The sequence below is a fragment of the Mastigoproctus giganteus genome, chromosome 8, assembly GCF_048544385.1.
Source record: "Mastigoproctus giganteus isolate SK-2022 chromosome 8, ASM4854438v1, whole genome shotgun sequence".
Classification (NCBI taxonomy): Eukaryota; Metazoa; Arthropoda; class Arachnida; order Uropygi; family Thelyphonidae; genus Mastigoproctus; species Mastigoproctus giganteus.
In genome coordinates this window covers 188,227,680-188,249,861 of record NC_143582.1, presented here as the reverse complement: position 1 = coordinate 188,249,861, position 22,182 = coordinate 188,227,680, and the positions used below count along the sequence as shown (strand labels likewise).

At 37.0% G+C, this 22,182-nt stretch overlaps 2 protein-coding genes across 2 annotated transcripts in view; one reads left to right on the top strand and one right to left on the bottom strand.

Annotated features, from left to right (window-relative positions):
- The window catches only part of LOC150082082 (uncharacterized), a 106,784-nt gene extending 93,642 nt beyond the window's left edge, over positions 1-13,142 (bottom strand). The window contains exon 1 of the mRNA XM_090379094.1: positions 12,975-13,142. Within this exon, the coding sequence (XP_090235220.1) occupies positions 12,975-13,026 (52 nt within the window). The 5' untranslated portion in view covers positions 13,027-13,142. The remainder of the gene's footprint in view (positions 1-12,974) is intronic.
- LOC150082081 (tripartite motif-containing protein 2-like) overlaps positions 1-22,182 on the top strand; it is a 70,793-nt gene that overhangs the window by 32,757 nt on the left and 15,854 nt on the right. Inside the window, exons 2-3 of the mRNA XM_090379093.1 lie at positions 18,854-19,030; positions 19,133-21,223. Of these exons, the coding sequence (XP_090235219.1) occupies positions 18,923-19,030; positions 19,133-21,223 (2,199 nt within the window). The 5' untranslated portion in view covers positions 18,854-18,922. The remainder of the gene's footprint in view (positions 1-18,853; positions 19,031-19,132; positions 21,224-22,182) is intronic.

Here is a 22,182-nt window from a genome sequence, read left to right as displayed (position 1 = left end):
GAATCTTTGATGCGAAACGTGACTGCAGTCCGCGAACGTGATGTACTTACAGAAAGAGGGTAGGAATATAAATCTGCCTCCATAAATCTTGGTCTTTGGAAAACCATGTTAAGTGTCATAATAAGGACGGATCGAAAATATATCCAAGTACAAAGGTTTGATGAGCTCTTACGATTCGTCTCAGAGGCGAGAATAATTCTAATTACTGCATTAAGGAGGAGAAATCCATCCTTTTGTTATTATTATAAGTGGGATCGAAGCTCTGCTGTATGTATTTCGCTCAATTTCTGTTTATTTTGAATGGTTTCCGAATTTCAAATATCAGTAATACTTGTTATAAATCATAACAGGTAGCGCCCTCTGGACTAAACGAATATGTATTATTATGATTTCCTTATTTATAAATAGTAACAAAAATCGCTAATGCCGAGACCAAAAATATTACGCAATGACCGACGTAATAATTATGTTGCCAATTCTATTAATTGCATAAAATTAGTAAATATTAATGCGTTGCCTTGGCCGTTTTATGGAGCATCAGAAATACTGGTTTTCTGTGTTAGATTTGCTAGTTTTATGAATTTCATCTAATGACATGCAGTCCTCTGTATAACCCTGACTCCAAAATTTCACATTTTGCAAAATGAAATGCTCGCTAACGTAATATGTCCTTTCTCGACTTTATTTTATTGTTGTTTTTTTGTAAAGATTGAAGGATCTTTACCTCGATTTGAATAGCTGAGTGGATAATGTATCCAACTGCGCAGTTCTTGAAATGCAAGAATGTACAGGCTAATTTCTCTTGCGGATGGAAGTAATACTCAATATATATTAATATAAAAATAAGTAAAATGCTGTTTATTTAAAAAAAGCTTTACCCCCTAATTATCCCCTGCGATTTAACTCCTTCCTGAGATAAGTTTTTTCATGCGGTTTGAATATCAGAAGAAAGTAATAATTGTATCATTAGAAATGCCTAATTTCATGGCAGGAGGCAATTTGTTTCACTTTATAAACCCTTTGGAGATAAATTAATCTCATTTCTTTTCTTGTTAATTAATAGCGGTGGGAGATTAGATCCGTGTTGTCCATTTTGCAGTAATAGCATTAGTTGGGAATTTGCTGCACACTTTCTAATTAAAGTCTTTTGTAGTATTATCCGTGGGTAGAAGATTAAGAGTCTCGATAATTTGAAGTAAAGTGGATCAGAGCAAAGTCGGTTATGCTGAATGATAAACTCATTTCGAAATATTTATTAAAATTAATAAAAAATATAAAATAAATAAAAAGAAATAATAAAACTATGTAATTAATTAAAAAACATGTCCAAAGCTAAATACTCTTCTTATAGTACCTCTATAGTAAGTTAGAGAACTAAGAAAAAATTATGAGAATAGGATTTTCTTGTGCTGCCTTATATTGAATGAAGCTAGGAACTCTTTTGGTATCTTGGAGTCCTACTAGATTATAGGAAAGTTTCTTTTTTGGTACGTTGCCGGCAGAATTTCATCTGCTAATAAATGAAAGGGTTCTTGTTTACAACAGAATAAACTTCACCATTACAAAGAATTGTCTTGATATTGAACTACTTCTAAACAAATAGTCTCTAGAAATTGCCTATTGTCTGGTGAGACACAGATAAGTCCCGACACAGACTCTCAGAGTAGTGTCTCAGCCTTTTAATAAATAACAGATTGAACTTTTAGCTATGCCGTTTGTTTAAAAGTAGTTGAATTTAAGACCATTGCTCTTACTATGCAATTTAAACCCTGCCAACCTCAAAAACAAATTGGACCAGAAAGTCTACTTTTCGTAAATTTTATAGAGGCTAAAAGAGCATTATAAATAACTTAAAATAAATTTAATTTTACTAAGGTGAACTCTATTAGGCGAAATTTGGCTATCATTGGGAATTTGTTTTTAGAAAAATATTCATTATGCTTGCTTGTATATGCACCCATTTTTAATCTACTTTTCTTGTTGATATAATAGTTTGTCTGCATCATTTTATTTAGGATTTTGGTGTAATTCTAAATAGAGTCGAACCATCTAAATCTGTCAGTACATTTTGGAATACCAACCATTTTCCGGCTGCGTTTAGGAAAAAACACTAGAGAATCCACAAATTTAGGTGTCGGATTGACGATTTATAAGATAGCCGGATGGCCATAATCATGAGAGCTTCGCAATGTTTAGGTAAAAATATGCTCGCAATATAAAAAAGAAATGTTTATAAAAGAGAAATAAAGTACAGTTTAATGTATCGTATAAATAACCACATTTATTTGAGGAAAAATTAATCAAATCAATATTTTATTGAACTTATTCCCATCTAATCGTATTTTGATTATTTTATAAAAATCTTTACACTTCAAATGTATATTATATTAAATTGGCGTAACAAATTAAACTGTTTTTAATTAAATTCAGACAATTTCATTTATCCTGACCACTTATTTTCTAAATGCGGTTGTCTTCTGTGTGGCAAACAAAAACCACATAAGTTTAATTTCTGAAGACTGTTCTTGAATGCAAAACTTCCGAAAACCATCAGGACATTTACGAGTCCTGAAACAAATTATTGACAGCGAGTTTTGGAGGTCTCATCTCAGGGCCATATTTTTTTTTAATGGCACTTTAGTGACATCGAGGAATTTGATATGTCATAGAATTTTCTAATTGCTAATCGTGAACATGATTAATGATCTTTAGTAATAAACGATCAATTACTCTGTTTATAAATGCCTTGATGAATTGAGAAAACTTTTTAATAATAAAAAGCTTGTGTATTTAGAATTATTTTTTTTCACTTAATTTTCTTTTAGTATTTGTTATTGCAAATTTAGACACCAATAAAAGTGGGTTTTATTTATAAAACTATGGGTTTATAAATAAAGATTATATTAAAGAGATTCATGTATATCTTTTTATTTCAGTAGTATTTTTGTTGGTACAGTTTATACGTCCAGAAAAATTGTATGAGAAGAAATTGCAGTTGCAGAAATCCAAATATTTCAGTCAGAAGATTCACCAAACATCCACAAACTCTGCTTGCATAAACCGTTTGCACAGTACATCAAGTCAATAACCAAAAAGCCACTTCCACGTAGCGTAATTTGCCTTTCTACATTTATTTACTTGTTATTCATAGTTATTTGCATATTCAGGCTTAAGAGTCCGTTATTGGATCATAACTCATTTGTACACCGGAGCTCAAATTAATGGAATACTAATGGTGAATGCCACAAACAGATCTAGTGAATGAACTGGGTGTAGGGTGCTTGCGCGTGACTGGATAGCTAAAAACGAGATAAACATCTGACCTTCGGTTCAGACACCCGCTGTTTGTGTCTGATCACGTTCGAGTATACAAGCATTGAGTGTTAGTGTCAATGTATACACTGTGTTCCATTTTGCATGTAAGAAAAAGAAAGAAAAAAAAACTTCGGGCAAAGCTCTTTAAAATGAATTATTGCAGCTCACAGGTGCATCACTTAATTAAAAACAAACATAAATCGGGTGAAAGAAGTCTTCCCTACGCTTGAAATCAAGAACTTTAACCAAGATAGCAATGGGTTCGACTTGTGGAATTATCGCCATGGCGTTTCTGGATTTCGATAATAATCCAAAAAACCCTGCATTCCGCATAGTACAGGCTTCACTATAACAGTCCTTGTGTGAGAAATGAATTAAATAATTAGTTAAAATTGACTGTAGTTAAACATGTCTAAATTTAAATGTTAAGTCGATAATTATTTTTAAAAAAAGGTGTGCAGCTAAGCTCAATTTAAGTCTTTTAGTGGTGAATCCCTTTGGCATTGATTCCATAAGGTGTGCGCAGGTATTCCTGGTGAAGTCTAATATAAACGTGTGCCATTCTTCTGCAGCTGGTCGTTGACACTTTCTGATGCATATTTTCCAAATGATTTTAAGTGTTTCGATCCAGAATTTTCATATACTCGTAAATACCATTGACTGTAAATCCTTAACACAGTCTGCACCGATATATATGTCACCTCCACTGAGCCGTAAACAGTCTACTGGCACTAATAATTTGTCGTGGGATAATGTTATCCCACTAGGATATCTCTAATATTATAGTGGGATAAAATACACGCACACTTGAACATAAGTAGCATGTTCACAACGACAGTAGTGTAATTAGGATGTGCTTTGTTTCATACTTAGAAAATCCGAACAGTTTAATCACCTATCATTGTCCGAACACAATAGAGAGAAAGTAAACAGACAGAATGTTGTTATCGGGAGAATGTTTACAGATCTGTCATTTCCAATAACAGGGAACGCTACCTGTTTACATGTTTCACAACTCCTAATCATTTGAACGAGTTGATTTTACGAAATCGATTTGCTGTGTTAGAGTATTATCTGAAATTTATTGTAAAAGCCCAATAATGTATAAATCCTCATTGAATGGAAATCCTTGTTGATGTAGAGATTTAGTTAATCCCAAGCCATGATAGGCTGAAATTTTGGGTTATGTTCAGACCCATGTAATCTCAAAGTGTCATCCAGAAAAATTCTTTAAAATGCTGTGACTCATGAATAAAGTAATACTTGGCTAACTGAACTTATCAACTCTTAATAAGTAGAGTTAAATACCATTCATTTACATTGGACACTGGAGTAAAGCTGGATCTGGCCCCCTGGGCCTTCTATTCTGTAAATGTATAAGTAGCACTTTTAAAACTGCATTCTCTAGTATTTTTGTAAGGCAGTATAGTATTATGTACTGCTTGTGTTATAAAAATACGAGTTCGATGGTGAGCCAAGTCCAATATTTCCCAAAGCATAACCGGATAACAGCGGGATGTCTTTTATGAATGTCAGCAATATATATCCATAACAGGATATTTAATGATAATAAAATGCTGTCTGTTTCTCGAAACATGTCTGGAAGACGTACGTGATCAAGGTCAGCAGTTGACATAACCTCATTCCGCATGTCATCGGTTCTGTGTGCCATAGGCGGGCCGTGATGAACTTTCCCCTCCTATAGTAATGTATGCGGACCTCCTTGCTGCCACTGGCATTTCATAATGGTGACTACGCCCAAGACAGTGATCGCCGGTAATTAGTACGCAGATGTAGCAACGGGTTTAATAATGTGGATTAATGGTCGCTAGATGTTTCTGCCTTCAGACCATGGAAGTGTTCCTTGGACAAGGGCTTTCGGAGGAATCCATTAACTAGAGCACAATTGAACCTTGTAACGAGTACCATTCGTCCTTGTAACGATTGTACGAGTCATTAAACGTGAACTCGCTGTTGTCAGGGTCGATACTCGTCATAATAGTGGACCCAGTAATTACCATCTTTTGGGTTTCCCCAATGCCCTCAAATTCACGCCAATTCTATTTCACATTTTCCTTCTTTGTTTTTGCCTATTCATTTCGCTTTAGGCTATTTCTTTTTTAACCTTTTTAATTGTATTTTAAAATCTTCGTTGTGCATGTTGATATGTCATGTTACTGGACAGTCCATTTTTTAATTCTGTCCAGCAACTTCATATATTGCTTGATGCAAATTTTCTTTATAAGAAAATATATATAAAGAAAGTTTGCATTCTTTAAGATATTTCGAAATATTAATAGAAAAATTTACTTTATTTAATAAATTACAGCGGATATATTTAAGGCATGTTTTTCTACCATGGTTCCTAATGTGCAATCTGTTTGCACCATCTCATAAGATAGTGGCGAGCATCCTTTTTGGCATGAAAGGATATTTAAGAGGAAAAAAGTGTTTGCGCATTTAATAAATGACGTATATCTATATTTTATGACATTGAAAGTGATGGGCAAGATGCGGACCGCATCTTGCTCAAAGATTTCCACGAAGGAAACATTTAATTTAGTATTGTATTCCATTTCTCCCCTAAATATCCCCAGTTCTCTTCTCACTGGAGAAGACGTTTTTGTTCTTTCTCATCCTTTTATCATTCAATTCCGATAAAAAAGCTATTGCCCTTCAAGTGACAGTCGCTGCCTTCTTTCCTGATCGAATTAAATGAGTTCAATTGGTGAAATTAATCGAATGTCGTATTTTTCTGCATGGCCACCGATGGCCAACAAGGTAAACTTCATTTATCAAATTACTTCTCTCTGTGATTGGATTCTTTGCCGCCCAAATGGCTGACGTAACCGATGTAGTTGAGTATTGGAAGTGTTCCATCAATAAGGTTGATTGTAGGTTAGGAGGCTAAACGCTTACCTTGGACTTGTTTGTGGTACGTGCAAGCGCGCTGAAAAAGAATAAAAAAAAAAATAAAAAAAAAATAGGCGTTTTGATGATTTTGGCACGTGCGTCTAACCCAAACAGCGGCTACGATCATCAACGTAATCTGAGAAAAGGAGGATAATCGTCCGGATGTGACAAAATGGGTTAATTATATCTATCATGGGTCTAATCTATGTGATTATTTATATCACTCCTTTTATCCGTCTGTCCCTTTTTATATGCTTGACTTGTATTTCATTACAGTCTTATTTGTCTATCATTGAATTTGTGATATCTATTTAGGTGTCTTTCTACTCAATCATTTACTGCTATTTATTATTTTAAAATTAAATTATCGATATGCAATAATCCTCAACAGCATTGCTCGTTCCATTAATATAAGAATAATACATTGATGACGTCAGCGAATTCAACTGAAATTAAAAAGACTCGAAATAGCAAGATCGGCCTTTTGGAAAATGTAATACTTTATGTAATCTGAAATTGGATCTAAATCTTTGACTAAGAGTAATGGAGTGCTACATCTGGTCCACACTATGGTTGCGAGACTTAGACATTGAAGAAAGCAACAATTAATGGCGTCATTGAAATGGCTGTATTTAAATAGATACAAATGAAAGATCATCCATGTATTTTAATTAAAATAGATACAATAATGTATCAGTTTTAATTAAAATATATGGATTACCTTTCATTTGTACATATTAAAGACCATATTCGCATCTGACTACTCCTAATGAATGGATTTTCATAATAGTTTATATTTGGCCCTTTTTAAAAAGATTTGTATAATATGGAGGATACATATGAAAATTCAGCTCTTTGTTATCAGTTTACTAAATATATACATCGTAAATAAGTACCATTTTATTTTATAATCACTACAGAAACTTGAGATACGTGTCATGTCTTTGAATTATTTTAAAATCAAGAAAGAAATGATTACCAGAAGCTGAATGAATATTACGTTGCGAGGTATGTGCAGTGATTCGAAAACTATTTTTATACTGTAGTTAATTAATTGGCTTTTTACTTATGTTAAAAACAGAAAAAGAAAAGTTTGAATTGAAGAAATTAAGAACCGAACGGTCTGAAATGTAACACTGCAGAAGGACAGATAAGATTCAAGATTTGTCCATTTGGGGAGGTACATCCTTATGACTCAAATTACTTTGAAATAAATCTGCCTTCTTGACAGTATATCAGCTTTCCATTATTTCTGTATTTTCTATAAAATATTCGTTTGTTTAAAATTTACTTTTTTTTCATATAAAATCATAATTTTAAGTTCAGACACCTATATAATTTTAATTAAACTTTATTTTACCTCAATTAACTTAGCTAACAGACTGCTTTGCTAAATGCTTCTCCCAGCCAATTGAATATTTAAATATTCATTAACCCGCGTATTTAATTAAAATAAAATTTAATTAATCGATCCTCGAAACTTATTAACTCTTAATCTCTAGCTGTTTTTCTACCCATTTAGTCCTTGGATAATTAAAATAATTTCATCATCGCACGAGAGTAGACATGCGTTAGGGGGGCAGGTCAGTGCACGTGAGAAGTTGTCTGCAACCTGTGGGCATGGCCGTAGCCCACGCTGTCTTCACTTGCATTTGTTTGGGTGTAGCCGAACGGTGCAGAAGCCTACACATATTTCAATGGCTCTCCTCTTTATATAAGGCACTGGGAACAAAGACAGCTTTCAAAGAAAACCGAGCTTCCAAATAAATTTTCTCCCTCCTCTCCCCCCTTAACGATCTGGTACAGTCACCTCAGCATAGCCTTTGTTAAGCGATACAAGCTTAGTCGGGACATTGGCTGCTTTAATAACCAATTAATAACGATGTCTAGTCTTCCCAAAAAGAGGTGTTAAGAAGGAATAACTTTATATGACCTGTGTTTTGTGTATGTGGAAAATTGTCAACTTCTTACTTCAACTTAAAGCTAGACAAGATGATGCTGGCTACTTATTTTCAGCAAGTAAGTACTTTAGAATTATAGTCTGGTTTTGTATTTGTAAGATTGTTTTGTTTCATATTTGTTCGGTGTGTGTCATCCTCAGACGGCATTTGCTGATCATATAAAAATTGATATTTATCAATAGATGTGTTAAAGTTCTATTTTCACTTAGAATCTCATAAAAGATATAAAAAATAACAAGCAGAATCGCTTAGTTTTGAATAAACTTGGGATTTTTGTTCAACACGATGAAAGAAATTTAAAACTTCTCTCATCGTGCGCACATAAAGGAGCAAATAAAGTTTTGTATACACTGGAATGACCATATTATTAGAAGACTACGTTTTTTGGAAAAATGAGAATCCTGTTTGAAAATTTGATTTTTTTGGGTATAAACACGTAAACTTGTAATAAAGGTTGTCTTGTTTGTTGTGGTAGTAATGCTTGTTACACGTGTTTAAATCTAAACTCGTGTCTACTTAGCAATTTTGCATGAGTTATTGAGGATGTTCGAAGTTGCCTGATCAACCGACTCATGGCTACTCGTGTGGGTCTTGCTGTTTCGAGAATTGTGGCAAGATGGTTACAGAACTTTATAAATAAAAACTCCAACTGGCATTCAGGTGTCTAAAACTAGTAAAAGACATTATCAATCGATCCATTGACTGAATACAGGACAAAGACCCATAACTGCCCACTATAAACATTAGTAGATTAATGAGAAAAGTCAGGCTGCATTCTTCATTGCTGTGCCTAAGACATAACATCGTTGTCAGTATTTGAACTAATGTGCGAAAATTAGGGTGCTGGTTGGGATCGTACTTTCTTCAGTGACAGTTGATTGGTTGAGAATTTGAGGAATCGACGGGAACAAGTGTGATTCACGAGCTGATTTGTATCGGCGAGTTTAGATTCTGTTTGGAAGCAGGTGATGGTCACCGTCGTGTCTTAAGACACTGGGGAATGGATCATTCACCCCGCATCTGGGAGCGCTTGCCTGATGTAGGAATCGCGTTTTTAACGTGCATTCTTTGGTAGGATTCCTGTTTTGTGGGATGAAAAACTCTGGAGAAAAATAAATGATTACTACTCACTCGCATACTGAATAACCTGTCAAAAAGCCAGCTTCTAGTCGAAGGTCCGTGCTTGTATTGGTCATAAGCTCTGTTCAAGATACCACATTCCAGTAAGAGGATGTTCGCCCTCAGAAACGTTGCAGCAGTACAATGAACTCAATTTAACGGACTTCGGATATATAACGGACAACATCCGTACGTACGGAACCCGGTAATGAAATTGCCCAAATCTGACGCTATTTATTATCACTTAAAGTATTTTCACAATAAAGCAGAGCGCTAGAATTTTCCTCGCCATCAACTACCATAAACCTGCTGAGCTCGCCAGACATCAGTAAGGAGTTATTTGAACCTCCAGTGAATGTACCAAACCTCTTCAAAACTCCGAAGAAGCTTTAGTCAGAATGTCTATTGCTACCGTACGACTCGATAAAATTTCGAGCTTTTCTACTCCAAAGAACTAGTACGTGCAATAAAATACATGTATTTTTTAATTTATTTTATAATACAGCAGCTTTTCTTAACATTCTGTTAAGAAATTAACATTTTTTCTTAAATTCGAAGAATCCTCGCGGATAGCAAACGGTTCTAATTAGTTTCCTCCTACACAACATCGAAAAGATCAGTTTGGATCCCATCAATGATGAGACTTCTGGACATTTTATAATGTGACCGCATTGGTCCATCAATTTTCCCGGAAAATTGCTTTTCATCCAGCAAACCGACCGAATGATACACGCAATATACGGACGCCTCATGGCTTTTGTTAGTTTGGAAATTAGCACACACCTAACCCAATCTAGAAGAGAGGAAGGAAGACAAAGCCAGCAGAATAGACCAGAAATAAAAAAACTAGTTAAAATTAAGACACGCTTTGAAGAACAGAATAAGTTTTCCAAAGTCTTGTTATTATAACGAGTTACAGGTCGATGATAACATCGATATTCTCAATCAGAATCGTGATTATTCACAGAAAAGTATAAACAGGGTTAGCTATATAAAAAAGTGTAAAATGAGATTAACTTCATTCTAGTAACATAGAATATAAAAGTAGTCTGTAATGCGGAATACTTGTACAGCCTTGAAGTGTCACTACTTAAACCAAGTGCTCAATATGATCCCTCTGCCCTTTTATATTTTCTTGTATAGAGCAAGTTATGCATGACTTCCTGAATGAGGTCTAGTGTAAACCCAAAAAGAAATCTTTAAAATCAACACTTGTGATTGGTTTCAGAAAATCTATCATCTGTATTAATGTCCACATTGTTCTGTATATGAGATGCTGGAAATTATTTCTGAACCACGCTTGCACTCCTTCAGGCATTGTAGACTACAGCACTCCTTGCTGTAGTCTACAATGCATGTCATAAATAAGGCGCTGCTCGATTATGTTTTATACCTAAATAAACAAGCAGAATGGGGAAGGAACTGCTTAAGGTTAAGACAAAGAACCAATTAGCCATGAAAAATCTCGACATGAACAAATATTCTTTGCATAATATAATTTAGGATACGCATAACGCAAGAGTTTTGAACACTGTCTTAGAATAGACAAAGCTGTCCTACCAGATAGTTTCCATCAAGCATAATTCTGTGGTTATAATGGATAACTTTACTAGAAAACACGAGCCTGGTAAGTAGACAATTTGCTCATATGTAACCTGGTTGGTTCCTCGCTGTGTCGGCAAACTACCGACACAGTGAGGCAGTTTAATTAAGCCATTAATTCCGTCCGAATTAATGGCTTAAACTAACATAACCTTTTTTTTCAAGCCAAAAATGAGTTATTAAAAAACCCACACTTCTTTTGCTAGAACCAGTCCCGAATTTGGTCATGCCCGTGGCACAGTGACAAGGTGTACCCATAATCTGGAGATCAGCCCATTATTTTTGTCCATTTTCTCGATTGCTTAATTTTAAATAGGCTGAAATGAAATAAAACAACGCCTGTTATTGGTAAAAAACCACCGGGTAAATTCTGGATCCAATAATTGATATAAACTTCTGGTGGTAAAAAAGATAAATTACAAAATTTCAGGCCAATAACAACCTGTTGGTAAACATCACGGTCCAATGAATTATCAAATTACATTTCATATTCTACTGTGCCTATCACCAGCGTACAAAGAGGTTGTACTACGACCACAAAAGAACACCAGTACCTCTCTAGACTTCATTAAAGCAATCGAAACATTAAAAATTTCACATTTCGAAGTTCAGCCTTGTTAAGTTCTTGGTCTGCTGCCTTCGATAACTAACAACTTTATTTTCTTCTTCCAAACGGTATACTTAATAACAAAAAACTGGTTTTATAATTCTACTCAATTAGTGCATACCACACCAATCCAGCCTCGACATGAAAACAGAAAAAACAACTAGTGACAGATGGCAGAACCAGCATGAGACTACGCTGCAAATTACTGGCGAAAGGGTCAATGGAAGTTCCATAGAAGCATCAATTACAAGCAGCCAGACATTGTGTACTTCCCTTAGATTTTTAGGGATACAGTAAGCTACTATGTAAACTGCGCAGTTCACACATTTGTTTAAACTGCATAGATAATGCAATAGTCTTAATTCTCAGAGCAGAATTTTCTTTTGCAAAGAGTTGGCCTGGTATTACACCAGTTTAACACACATCGCCTCGATGATAGGTTAATTAATCGACTATTTGTTTTCAAGATGATCCTACTATGAGCTTGTTTTCAGAGACAGCTAGTCACCTCATCAGATAGCAGGTGGACTCCAGGACAGCATGCAGAACAGTTGCACAGAATTAAGTTATAATGCAGTTAAAGCAGTTTCTTCTCAGCGTTGTCAGTATCGACAAACTTATCTGATGAGAGAGTAGTTAGTTCTGAAACTAAGCTGTCATGGTAGTGTTATCTTTTTAAACAAATGATGCAAATTAACCTTTTGGTGAGGCCATTCGGTGAAAACTCGTTACAAAGGCAAGTTGGTTACTACTATGAAAATTAAGCCCGTTGCATTATCAATGCAGTTTAAATCATTCTGACAGCGAAAACACAGATGAAAAGGCGAGATAATCCTGCAAACGTCTTATTTCTGTTGAGGCCATAGTTTTAACTATATTATTCAGTGAAGTTGCCAAGTTCACTGAATTTTATTCAATGAACTTTGCAACTTAGAGCAAACTGGTTTTCAGAAATTACAGCTGTGGAACTGGTCATACAACGCTTGCATGAGCTGGTCACCAGTTTAAATGTTACTTTAGAATATTTCAGGCTAAAAAAAAGATACAAAATGGTGGCACAACTGTAAAAATGTATGCCTCATTAAATCTATGACTAATCTTTCACATAAAAAGTGATTTACTGACTCGCACAAATAACAGATTTACTTTCAAGTACTTCCTTATGAATATTCCTTAAGAAGAACAGTTATTTTTCTTGTCCTCCAACTGGAAAGTATTTTATTCTCTGAAGAATTCATCAATATTATACCTGATACTATATTAAACATGCATTTAAAGTTGCCATTACAGTATATGATTGCATTTTCTATTACATTAAAAACGTTTCATAAAACCTAATTAATTTTTTTTTTATATTACATTTACATCATATAGATGTAAATTGCAAATGGATAAGATGTTTTCCGATATTATTACTCTGTATTCGTGAAAATAAATATATTGAATGGTCGCTTTACCTAATAGCCAGTAGGATCCCTTTAGCCTCTCAGAACAGCCTAGATTCATCATGGATGGCTGCAAATCTTTACTTCGAAGAGCTTATTTTACTTCATTCCGCAGGTATAATTGGAGTGAGATCTGTGACCAGGAAGCTATTCACAATAGGTTGAATTCACTTTCATGTCCTGGAACAGTTTTGTACAATTGTGACATTGCGCATTACCCTGTTGGAAGAAGCCATTCTCAGATGGATACATTTCAGCCACGAAGGGATGCGGCTGGTCGGAAACAATTGTCAAATAACTTGTGTCATCCAAATGTTGCTCCAATGATATCAAGGGATACAGTTGCATATGGAGAACACTTTCTACGCCATTATAATGCCATCACCAGCCTGTACTGTTGACATCTACCAGGATAAGTTCATGGATTCGTGTTGTTTTTGCCATATTTTGGCTTCCTATCAGCATGAGGAACCGGAATTCGTCAGACAATGCAAACGTTTTTCCATCCCTCCAGGGCTAGTGTTTCTTTGCCCCCCCCCCCTTAATCGTACCATTTTGTATTTTGCTGACAACGGTGGATCCTGGTATTCTCTTCTCGCATCAACGAACTATTTCCGGTCACTTAGGTTGAATGTTATTTGGTTACTGGACCAATGTTGATACGCCTGAGACACAGTTGTACGGGGAAACAACAGCAAAACTGTACTTTCCGAGATACCACGTTCAAAATCACTCAAATCTCGCCCCGAAGAGCGTACATATAGCATTCCTACCTATCTACCCACCTGCTTTATATCGAATGGAACACGTGATGCTTTTACTGAAGGAGCTCTCCATTTCATGAAAAGGGTATGTAAATTTTAGTGTAAATGTTCAACCAATTCAAAGAGAGTCCTGGATGCTATAAGTTTTAATAAAAGAAGCTCGTGATTCACAGAATCAAAAGCACTGCACAGGTGAGTACATAGCGCACATGCCCCTGTCAGCTACTAACACATGCTTGTTTTCACCGATCCTTCAAGGTCTAATAGCACAATATTTCTCATTAAGTTATAAAATAATGACTCCATGAAAAATGAATATTTTTATAATGACAATTTAACTAAAATGGTGGAGGACTTCGCGGTATGGTAGTTTCGCCGTTAGCCCCCTGATAAAGAATCCAATATGTTTTTAAACTCGAATACGATACGTAGTCTCTCGATGAACAAGCTCCCAATGTGTACTAAAAGTATTGTATCTATGACTATGTGTCCTGTGTGTCTTTTCCATTGCAGTTCACTCAAACAGAACTAACTGCGCATAATTACTGTTCATTAACTTTGAGCTGCACGGTAATAGCGTGTCTGTAACATGTTCTAAGTGGTTTTTGCGACACGGTTCCAATGGAAGAAGGCCTAACATGGCGTTAACTACAACTGAAGTGATGCCGCGCGCATGTCATTTGCATAAAATTCAGGACAACCTTGTCTTGGAGGGTACGCACTGTAGTCTCGCTGAACCTTGGCCGCTTGTCACGTTTGGCACACCATGACCCGGCAGAGGTAGGCGTGACAGTTCCACACCGACCGTTTCAATTTCAGGTTTCGTTTTGCTGCTTTCTCGCGCTGTTTGTCAGACAGGAAAGCTTACATAACTTCAAAGCGTTCTGTTGGCATTCCTCGCCTTCTGAAGTAATTAGCAGTCAAGGCAGTGATGCTTATTAATGAAAGGGGCTACCGAAAGTTGGGGGGAAGTAACTATGAACGAGCGGGTTGGCTGGGCAATCTGTCAAGAAACTGTTACTAGCGGGACCGCGCAGGTAACCCCGGCATTGCAAAGAACACACAAGGGTTCAGTCCATTAATCATGGGCACTCGCGGTTAGCACAATGGTTATGAGCACTCTTTCCCATTATGTGCAAAACTCCTAGGTTCGAATCCCGTCGAATCGGGAGGAAATTGAGTTACGTGGCCGACTTAGTCGGTCTCGGGTATCAGCAGTAATTAAATATTCATTTATTAGGAAGATCACCGATTTTTTCCTTCTTAACACCTTCTATCAAGCGAATAATGAAGGTGATAAACGTCTGTATTTCATTCTCTCTGGAAAAGTTAAGGAACATGAGTAATAATTTAGAAAAATGAGATCGATTTTGGGATCTCCACAAAAATCTGGAAATGAGCTACTAAAACTTAAAATCTCATTTTTTGGACACTTTTTTTTTTTTAGCGGTAAATTTCCCCGCATTGCGGGATTTTGCGGTATGATGGTTACGCCACCCAGTAGTTTCAATCTTGTTGCTGCTTTGCTGTAATTGATCGATTGGTAAAAAAGAGAACATAATAATTTTTTTAAACAACTGCACATCACGTTTTGAATATTAAACTGTATAAGAGAGTAGTGACATTTACAGAGAGCAGAAAAGAATTTCCCAATTCTGTTTTCATAATAAACTAGTTTTGCATATTACAAAATGCAATGCAAGAAGTTTCTGAGTGTGTCAGAAGAGGCTTGCTAACGTTATTTTTTATTTATTATCATTATTATTTGTTTTTCTGAGCAAATCTTCTCATGGCAAAATCGATAATCCTAACTTGCTCGAATCGCAAGACAGTATAACCATCTAATGCGAAAATGTCAAGGACAGACTGTGGTTAAAGGAAGTTAACGCCTAGTTAATTCAAACGGGACGATTTTAAAGAACTGTTAGAAGCATTATGGACATATTTACATCTCCCATTTATTAAATAACTACAGATTGTCAAAAGCAATTAATACTTGAATTACCAACAAAACAATTCAAGCTTTGTAACCTAAATAAACAGAAATTAAATGCAATGGCCTTTACGCTCACAGCAGAAAAAACTTTGCCTTCACAACGAGTATCATTGGTATTGCACTACTTTCAAATAACAGAACAGACGGTGGTGCGCCAACAATTAACGCAGGCTCGTTATTTTCGGTAGGAACCTCACAGGTGCAGCTCCGACACTGCAAGATTAAGGAGTTTAAGCTGGAAGTGTTTCATTTGGCAACGGAAAGCACACGTGAAAGACATTGTTAACCTGGAAGATGAAGTTCATAAGAGGTTTTTACAACTGGTGTAGGTGTAAGGAGTGCTGAAGTGAGTTCAGCTGATAAGAAGCTAGTTGACCACATTGGGAATGCCGATCCAGACTGAAGGTTCGCCCTCGCGGTAGCACAACTGGTAGGATCGCCGTCCTCCCCACACCGGGTGGAAAAGACCTGAGTTCGAATCCCCTCGATGATGAGAGGAATTTGTATGGGTCTCTTTCACAACATTGCTGAGTTAGTCTGTCTCAAGCGAGAGTAGCATCGTTTTTTCTCCCCGAAAATCGGGTTTTTCTTCCAACAAACAGAAAATCGACCTAAGAACACATTGGCCTAAGAACACACGCAATTTACAGACAATAAAAAACATGGCCTTAGTTGCCGATGCTCCTAAAACCCAATGACAATCAACCGACCACCTGAACCTCACCAATGTTCCAACTTTGACTTCTTAGCCCTTACTCTGAATATAGTTTATTTCTGCATTTCCTGTGATTCATAATTTGCTGGCAGAGCGGCAAATTATGCGCCACGAGCCTTCACACGAGTCCTTCATTTCGCACTGTCTAAGCCAATAGGACCATTGCCCACAGTGAGCCTGTTGGGCTCGGATCGGGACTCTGAAAACAACATGATAGCACCTCTGTGTGACGAGGGAAGACATTGACCTTTAAAAAAAAAGCTGTGCCATAAAGACATCATGCTTCTTGAAAGGTTCAACGACGAGCAACCTTATTGGTAAGATCTGAAAAAGGACACCCGAATACGGAAAGACTTCGAATTTGTGGGCTATCTTCATCATCAGCCATTTTCAATCCACTGCAGGATGAAGGCCTCTCTAGCAACTTTCCAGTTCCTTCTGTTTTGTGCAATGGCCATCCATTTACTACCCACAAACTCATGAATTTCATCTATCCATCTCCGCCGTTGTCTTCCAGGTTTTCTTCTAGCTCCGCTTGGGTACCATTCTGTTATTTTCTAAGTCCATCTGTCATCATGTCTTCGAACTATGTGTCATGCCAAGACCATTTTAGTTTTTTAGTTTTGATAAGATTGTCCTTTACTTGAGTTTGCTGCTTAATCCATGTGTTTCTCTTCTTATCTAACAGTCTGATTCCCAGTATAATTCGTTCCATTCTTCGCTGTGTAGTTCTCAGCTTCTCTTCCATTCTTTTGGTGAGTGCCCAAGTTTCACTTCCATAAGTCATGGTGGGGAGTATACATTGGTTCATTATTTTACGTTTCAGACAAACTGGGATATTGCTCTTCAGTATGTTTATTTATCATTATTACAGCTAATAACTTGTCCAAGATAAGTATATGACTCCACCTTTTCAATTACTACTCCTTCAATCATTACTTTTGTTTTAGCCATATTCATCTTTAGATGAATATGGCTAAAACAAAAGTAATGGCTATAGAGCATCTGTGGGCTATAGAGCTTGGCAACTAGGGATACCTGGTTGAGGCGCATAAGGCTCTGAGAGGGGATAATAAAACGAATGAGGGCGAAATTTTCACAGTTACAAATGATTCCAGAACTGGGGGACCATTAATTCAAATTCCAGAGGGGGGGGATAATCTTTATATACTAGATTGTAAGGAAGCTTTGGTTTAGACAGTGAGTTGTGAATTACTGGAATAAGTTACTTCCTGGACAGTTGAGGCTGTCAACCTGGGCAAATTCAAAGTTCAGCTTAATAGCTACCAACTTGACGAGAGAAATACATAAGTATTTTGTTTTCATTATTATGTAATTTTTTAAATTTTATTATAATATTTATTATTTATTTATTTATAAACTGGCGCAGTAAAATCCTGTAGCTTCCTTGCACTATATGGCCAATACCAATAATAATATTTTCAAATAAAAAAGTTTCCAGATAATAAAAAATCTGGGATTGATTTGACACAAGAATCTCACTTTTCAGTAGCCGTTCGATCGTCTCACAAAGAAATTTTTTGCTTTGGTTTGAGTGAGGGAATAGAACTCATAAGCACTCAGATCAGGATTCATGCAGTATGCGATCAAGTTTATTAACCCAAGGAATCGCATTACCCATCGGCGATCTGGTCGGCAAGATTACACCCCAAGGTACGCTTCCTAGATTCCTGTACTGTTGTTGGGCTTTGAGAGCATTAGCAACTAAGAACATATTGTTCCTTGTGTATTGTCTGTAAATTGTATATGTTCTGAGGCCAATTTTCTGTTTGCTAGAAGGAAAAACCCGAGTTTCCGGGAGAAAAAACCATGTTATCCTGGCCTGAAACTGACTAACTCAGCCTCGTTGTGAAAAAGGCCCATAAATATTCCTCTCGTCATCGACGGGGCTCGAACCCAGGTCTTTTCGGCTTAGATGCGGAGCAATAAGAGAACAAATAATCCTTTCACAATTTCTAATCGGTCCTCTACACTTTATTGAATCTAAAATCATGGGGATTCATAATAATATCTACCATCAAAATTTTATGCCTACATTTAACTAAAATAAACATCCGTTCAATTTTTTTTAATGATCTCTTTTGCCATCTCCTTATTTTAAAACAGGAACAGAATAAAATTAACGTGCAAGAAGTAATATGATATTATCTTTCTTATTAAATTGGACTGCTGTTAGATATATATTTTTTATTTACAATTAATAACTACTCATTGCAATTTTATTTATTTATTATGGTGAAATTATTTTAATTTTATTATAATAAATTAATAATGAACCTATTATTTTGTAAACCTGCCCTTCTGGCCTTGAAGGACATTTGAAACTTCGCTCAGTTTGTCTAAGTCTTCGTGAACTTCAAGACATACATGATGAATAGTGATTTTAATTTTACAGTACTACGAGACATTCTCACCCTTCGAAAGTGCAGATCAGCGCTACTACCCAGGAGAACCCTGGATAGACATGGCCGAAGGATCCGAAGAATCGGCATCCTCATCTCCTCTTCCACCCACTGAAGCACAATTTCCACTTACCTGTAGGCTGTGTTTCGGACGTCATGTTGAGCCAAAGGTAAGTTTAAAGGCTAATGCTATTTATTCCTTCAGTACATCGCTGTAAGAGTGACAGTTATATTTTTGTCATTTAATAAACCATTCTTTCTCTTTATTGCAGATGCTACCTTGTCTTCATACTTTCTGCGAACGTTGTCTTCTTCATTACACCCCTCCAGAAAGTTTAACCCTTGCATGTCCTGTATGTCGTCAACAGTCGATTCTTCCAAAGCAAGGAGTGTCAGGACTGCCTAATAATTTTCTCATAGGACACCTCTTAGAAGTTATAGAGCAAACCTCTGTCTGCCAAGGGTGTAGCGAAAAAGCTGTATGCATCGCTAGATGCACGGATTGCAACCAGTATCTGTGTGACGATTGTACTCAGAGTCACCGACGGAGCTCTCCAACCTGTATGCACACGGTACTCTCCTTAGCCGAAATGCCAATGTCAGAAGAAAGCGACGATCGGCCAGAACTACTGATGTGTCCCAAACATCTGAATCAATCGCTGAGATTTTACTGTAGGGATTGCGAAACAGCTATTTGTATTACGTGCACCGACATTGAACACAGCGGTCACAATACTGCCAGACTACGCGAAGCTGTTCAGGATTACAAACAGAGCATCCGGGACCTTCTAACAAAGGCTTACGCCCACGTTCCTGTCTTGAAAGAAGCTATTGCTGATGTCACTAACGTTGCTTACCAACTGTCCACTTGCCATTCGAGAACAAGTAAGCAGATCGACGACTCTTTTTCTTCCCTCGAAGAACTGATCCATCGTAGAAGGGTGGAGTTGTTGGAGCAACTTGATGAAGTACATAAGATAAAGAAAAGAATCTTGGAGCAGCAGAAAAGTTTCTTTGAACTGTGTCTATCCAACTTGGTTTCCAGTTGCGAATTCACTGAAAATACCATTAATCACGGATCAGAGACAGAAATAGTCCTCGTTACAAAGCAGATGACCGAAAAGCTGGAAGAATTCGCTGACATGGATATTCAGACCATGCCTGAAGAGAACGATTATTTGGTATTCGATGAAGAGCGCCTATCTTCGGTGAAGAGTTCAATACTCGAGGCTGGTGCGATTCTTACTACATCAGCTGTAGCGCACCAGTGTGTTGCCTCAGGGGAGGGATTAAAGAATTGTACAGTAGGAAGGAAGACACTGGTAATGATCACGGCCAAAGATCGAAATGAAGATGTTGTGAGAGGTGGAGGAGTCTGCTTTGAAGCAGAGGTATTCTCCTCGGAGTTATCATTATCATTCAAACCTGAAATCACTGACCGTAAGGATGGAAGTTACGATTTAGTGTACATGGTCCCAGTAGAGGGCGTTTACCACCTTGCTATCACTCTTTTCGGTAGGAATATCAAAGGTAGCCCTTACGAAATCACTGCTTTTGTCGATGAAGAATCATCCTCTAGCGATAGACCCATAAGTTCCAAAATCCCCAGACGAACAAGCGGTCGTCATAGCACCAGTAAGTCATCTTCTCGGTCGAGTAGTTCGCGACTTCCTCTAAATGGCGTCGAAGACGATCTCGTATTAAAAGTTGGAATGAGAGGACGAGGGAAGGGGGAGTTCACGAACCCACAAGGAGTGTGCTGCACTCCTGATGGTAAAATTGTAGTAGCTGATAGTAATAACCAGTGCGTGCAGGTATTTAGAAATACGGGAGAGTTTCAACTACGCTTTGGTACTAGAGGACGTACACCGGGACAGATGCAACGGCCGACAGGTGTAGCTGTAATGGCTAACGGAAATTACGTTATCGCCGATTACGAAAACAAGTGGGTGAGTGTGTTCGAATCAAATGGAAAGTTCATAAGTCGGTTTGGTTCGGGTAAACTTCTTGGACCTAAGGGGGTTACGGTGGATAAAAGAGGAAACATAATAGTAGTGGACAATAAAGGAAACAACGTGTTGGTGTTCCAAGAAAACGGAAAGCTTTTGCACAGATTTGGTGGAAGGACAGGTGACGCTTTGAGATTTGCCGGGCCTCATTATTCAGTGGTGAATAGTAAGAATCAGGTAATTGTGTCAGACTTTCATAGCCATTGTATAAAAGTGTACGACATCGAAGGAAATTTTCTATCATGTTTTGGAACTAATGGAGAAGGAAATGGCCAGTTCAATGCGCCTACCGGTGTTGCTGTAGATAGTCAAGATAATATCATTGTAGCGGATTGGGGAAACTGTAGAATACAGGTAAGTTTACTCTTCCAATTATTTCTAACAAGATTTTATAAATTAAATGGAATGCTCATTAGTTCTTATGTTATTTGGCGTCATATATTTGTTACTGTAATGTGTGTATTGTTTATATTGGTATTATGAAGAACTTCAGCAGGGACAGAACTACAGAGCGTGGGTCTTTCGCCCCTGAATTGTAGTGACCTAGCAAAATATCTCACATGAATGTGCAACAAGAGATTGAATTATTGTCGATTTATATGTGCAGAACAACACAATCCTAAATTGGGAAGATAATCTTCTCTATTTTAAACCCACCTATATTTAAGCAATATACTGACTGCGCATTATTTGAATGTATACATACACTTGAACAGATATAAATACACACACACACACACATGAACATATACTGATACACTCTCTAGCCATTAATTAGGAACCCCTATCTACTAGAGCCACCTTTTGCTTGAATTACAGCCGTTACACGTCGTGGCAGATTCCACTAGGTGTCTAGCTCCAGATTTGATCATTCTTCCATCAGGATATTTTTCAACTGCCTGTATTTACGGTCAGTAGAGAACTGCGAACCTGAACTGCTCTTTACAACATATTCGAGACACCTCATTTGGATTCAGATCTGGAGAATTAGGTGGATGGAGTAGAAGTTCCGTCCGGGTAAAAATGAATAATTATAGGGTGAAGTTGGTTCGATACAATAGAAAGATATTCATTGGAGGTGCACGACCTTCTAACAAAATGGACTCACTATGAACCCAGTCGGTACCAACACCACTTACCCCATACCGTGTTGCCACTACCAAGACTGCCACCAGTCGCTTCAGTAGTGGACAAAGGAAGACTGGATGTATGGTTGATGAAGACTATCAGACCACATCTATTTCTACAGTTCCACAATACAGTCTTTGCATTGGACGCACCACTCCAGTTGAATATTTCGATTTTTTTTTAAG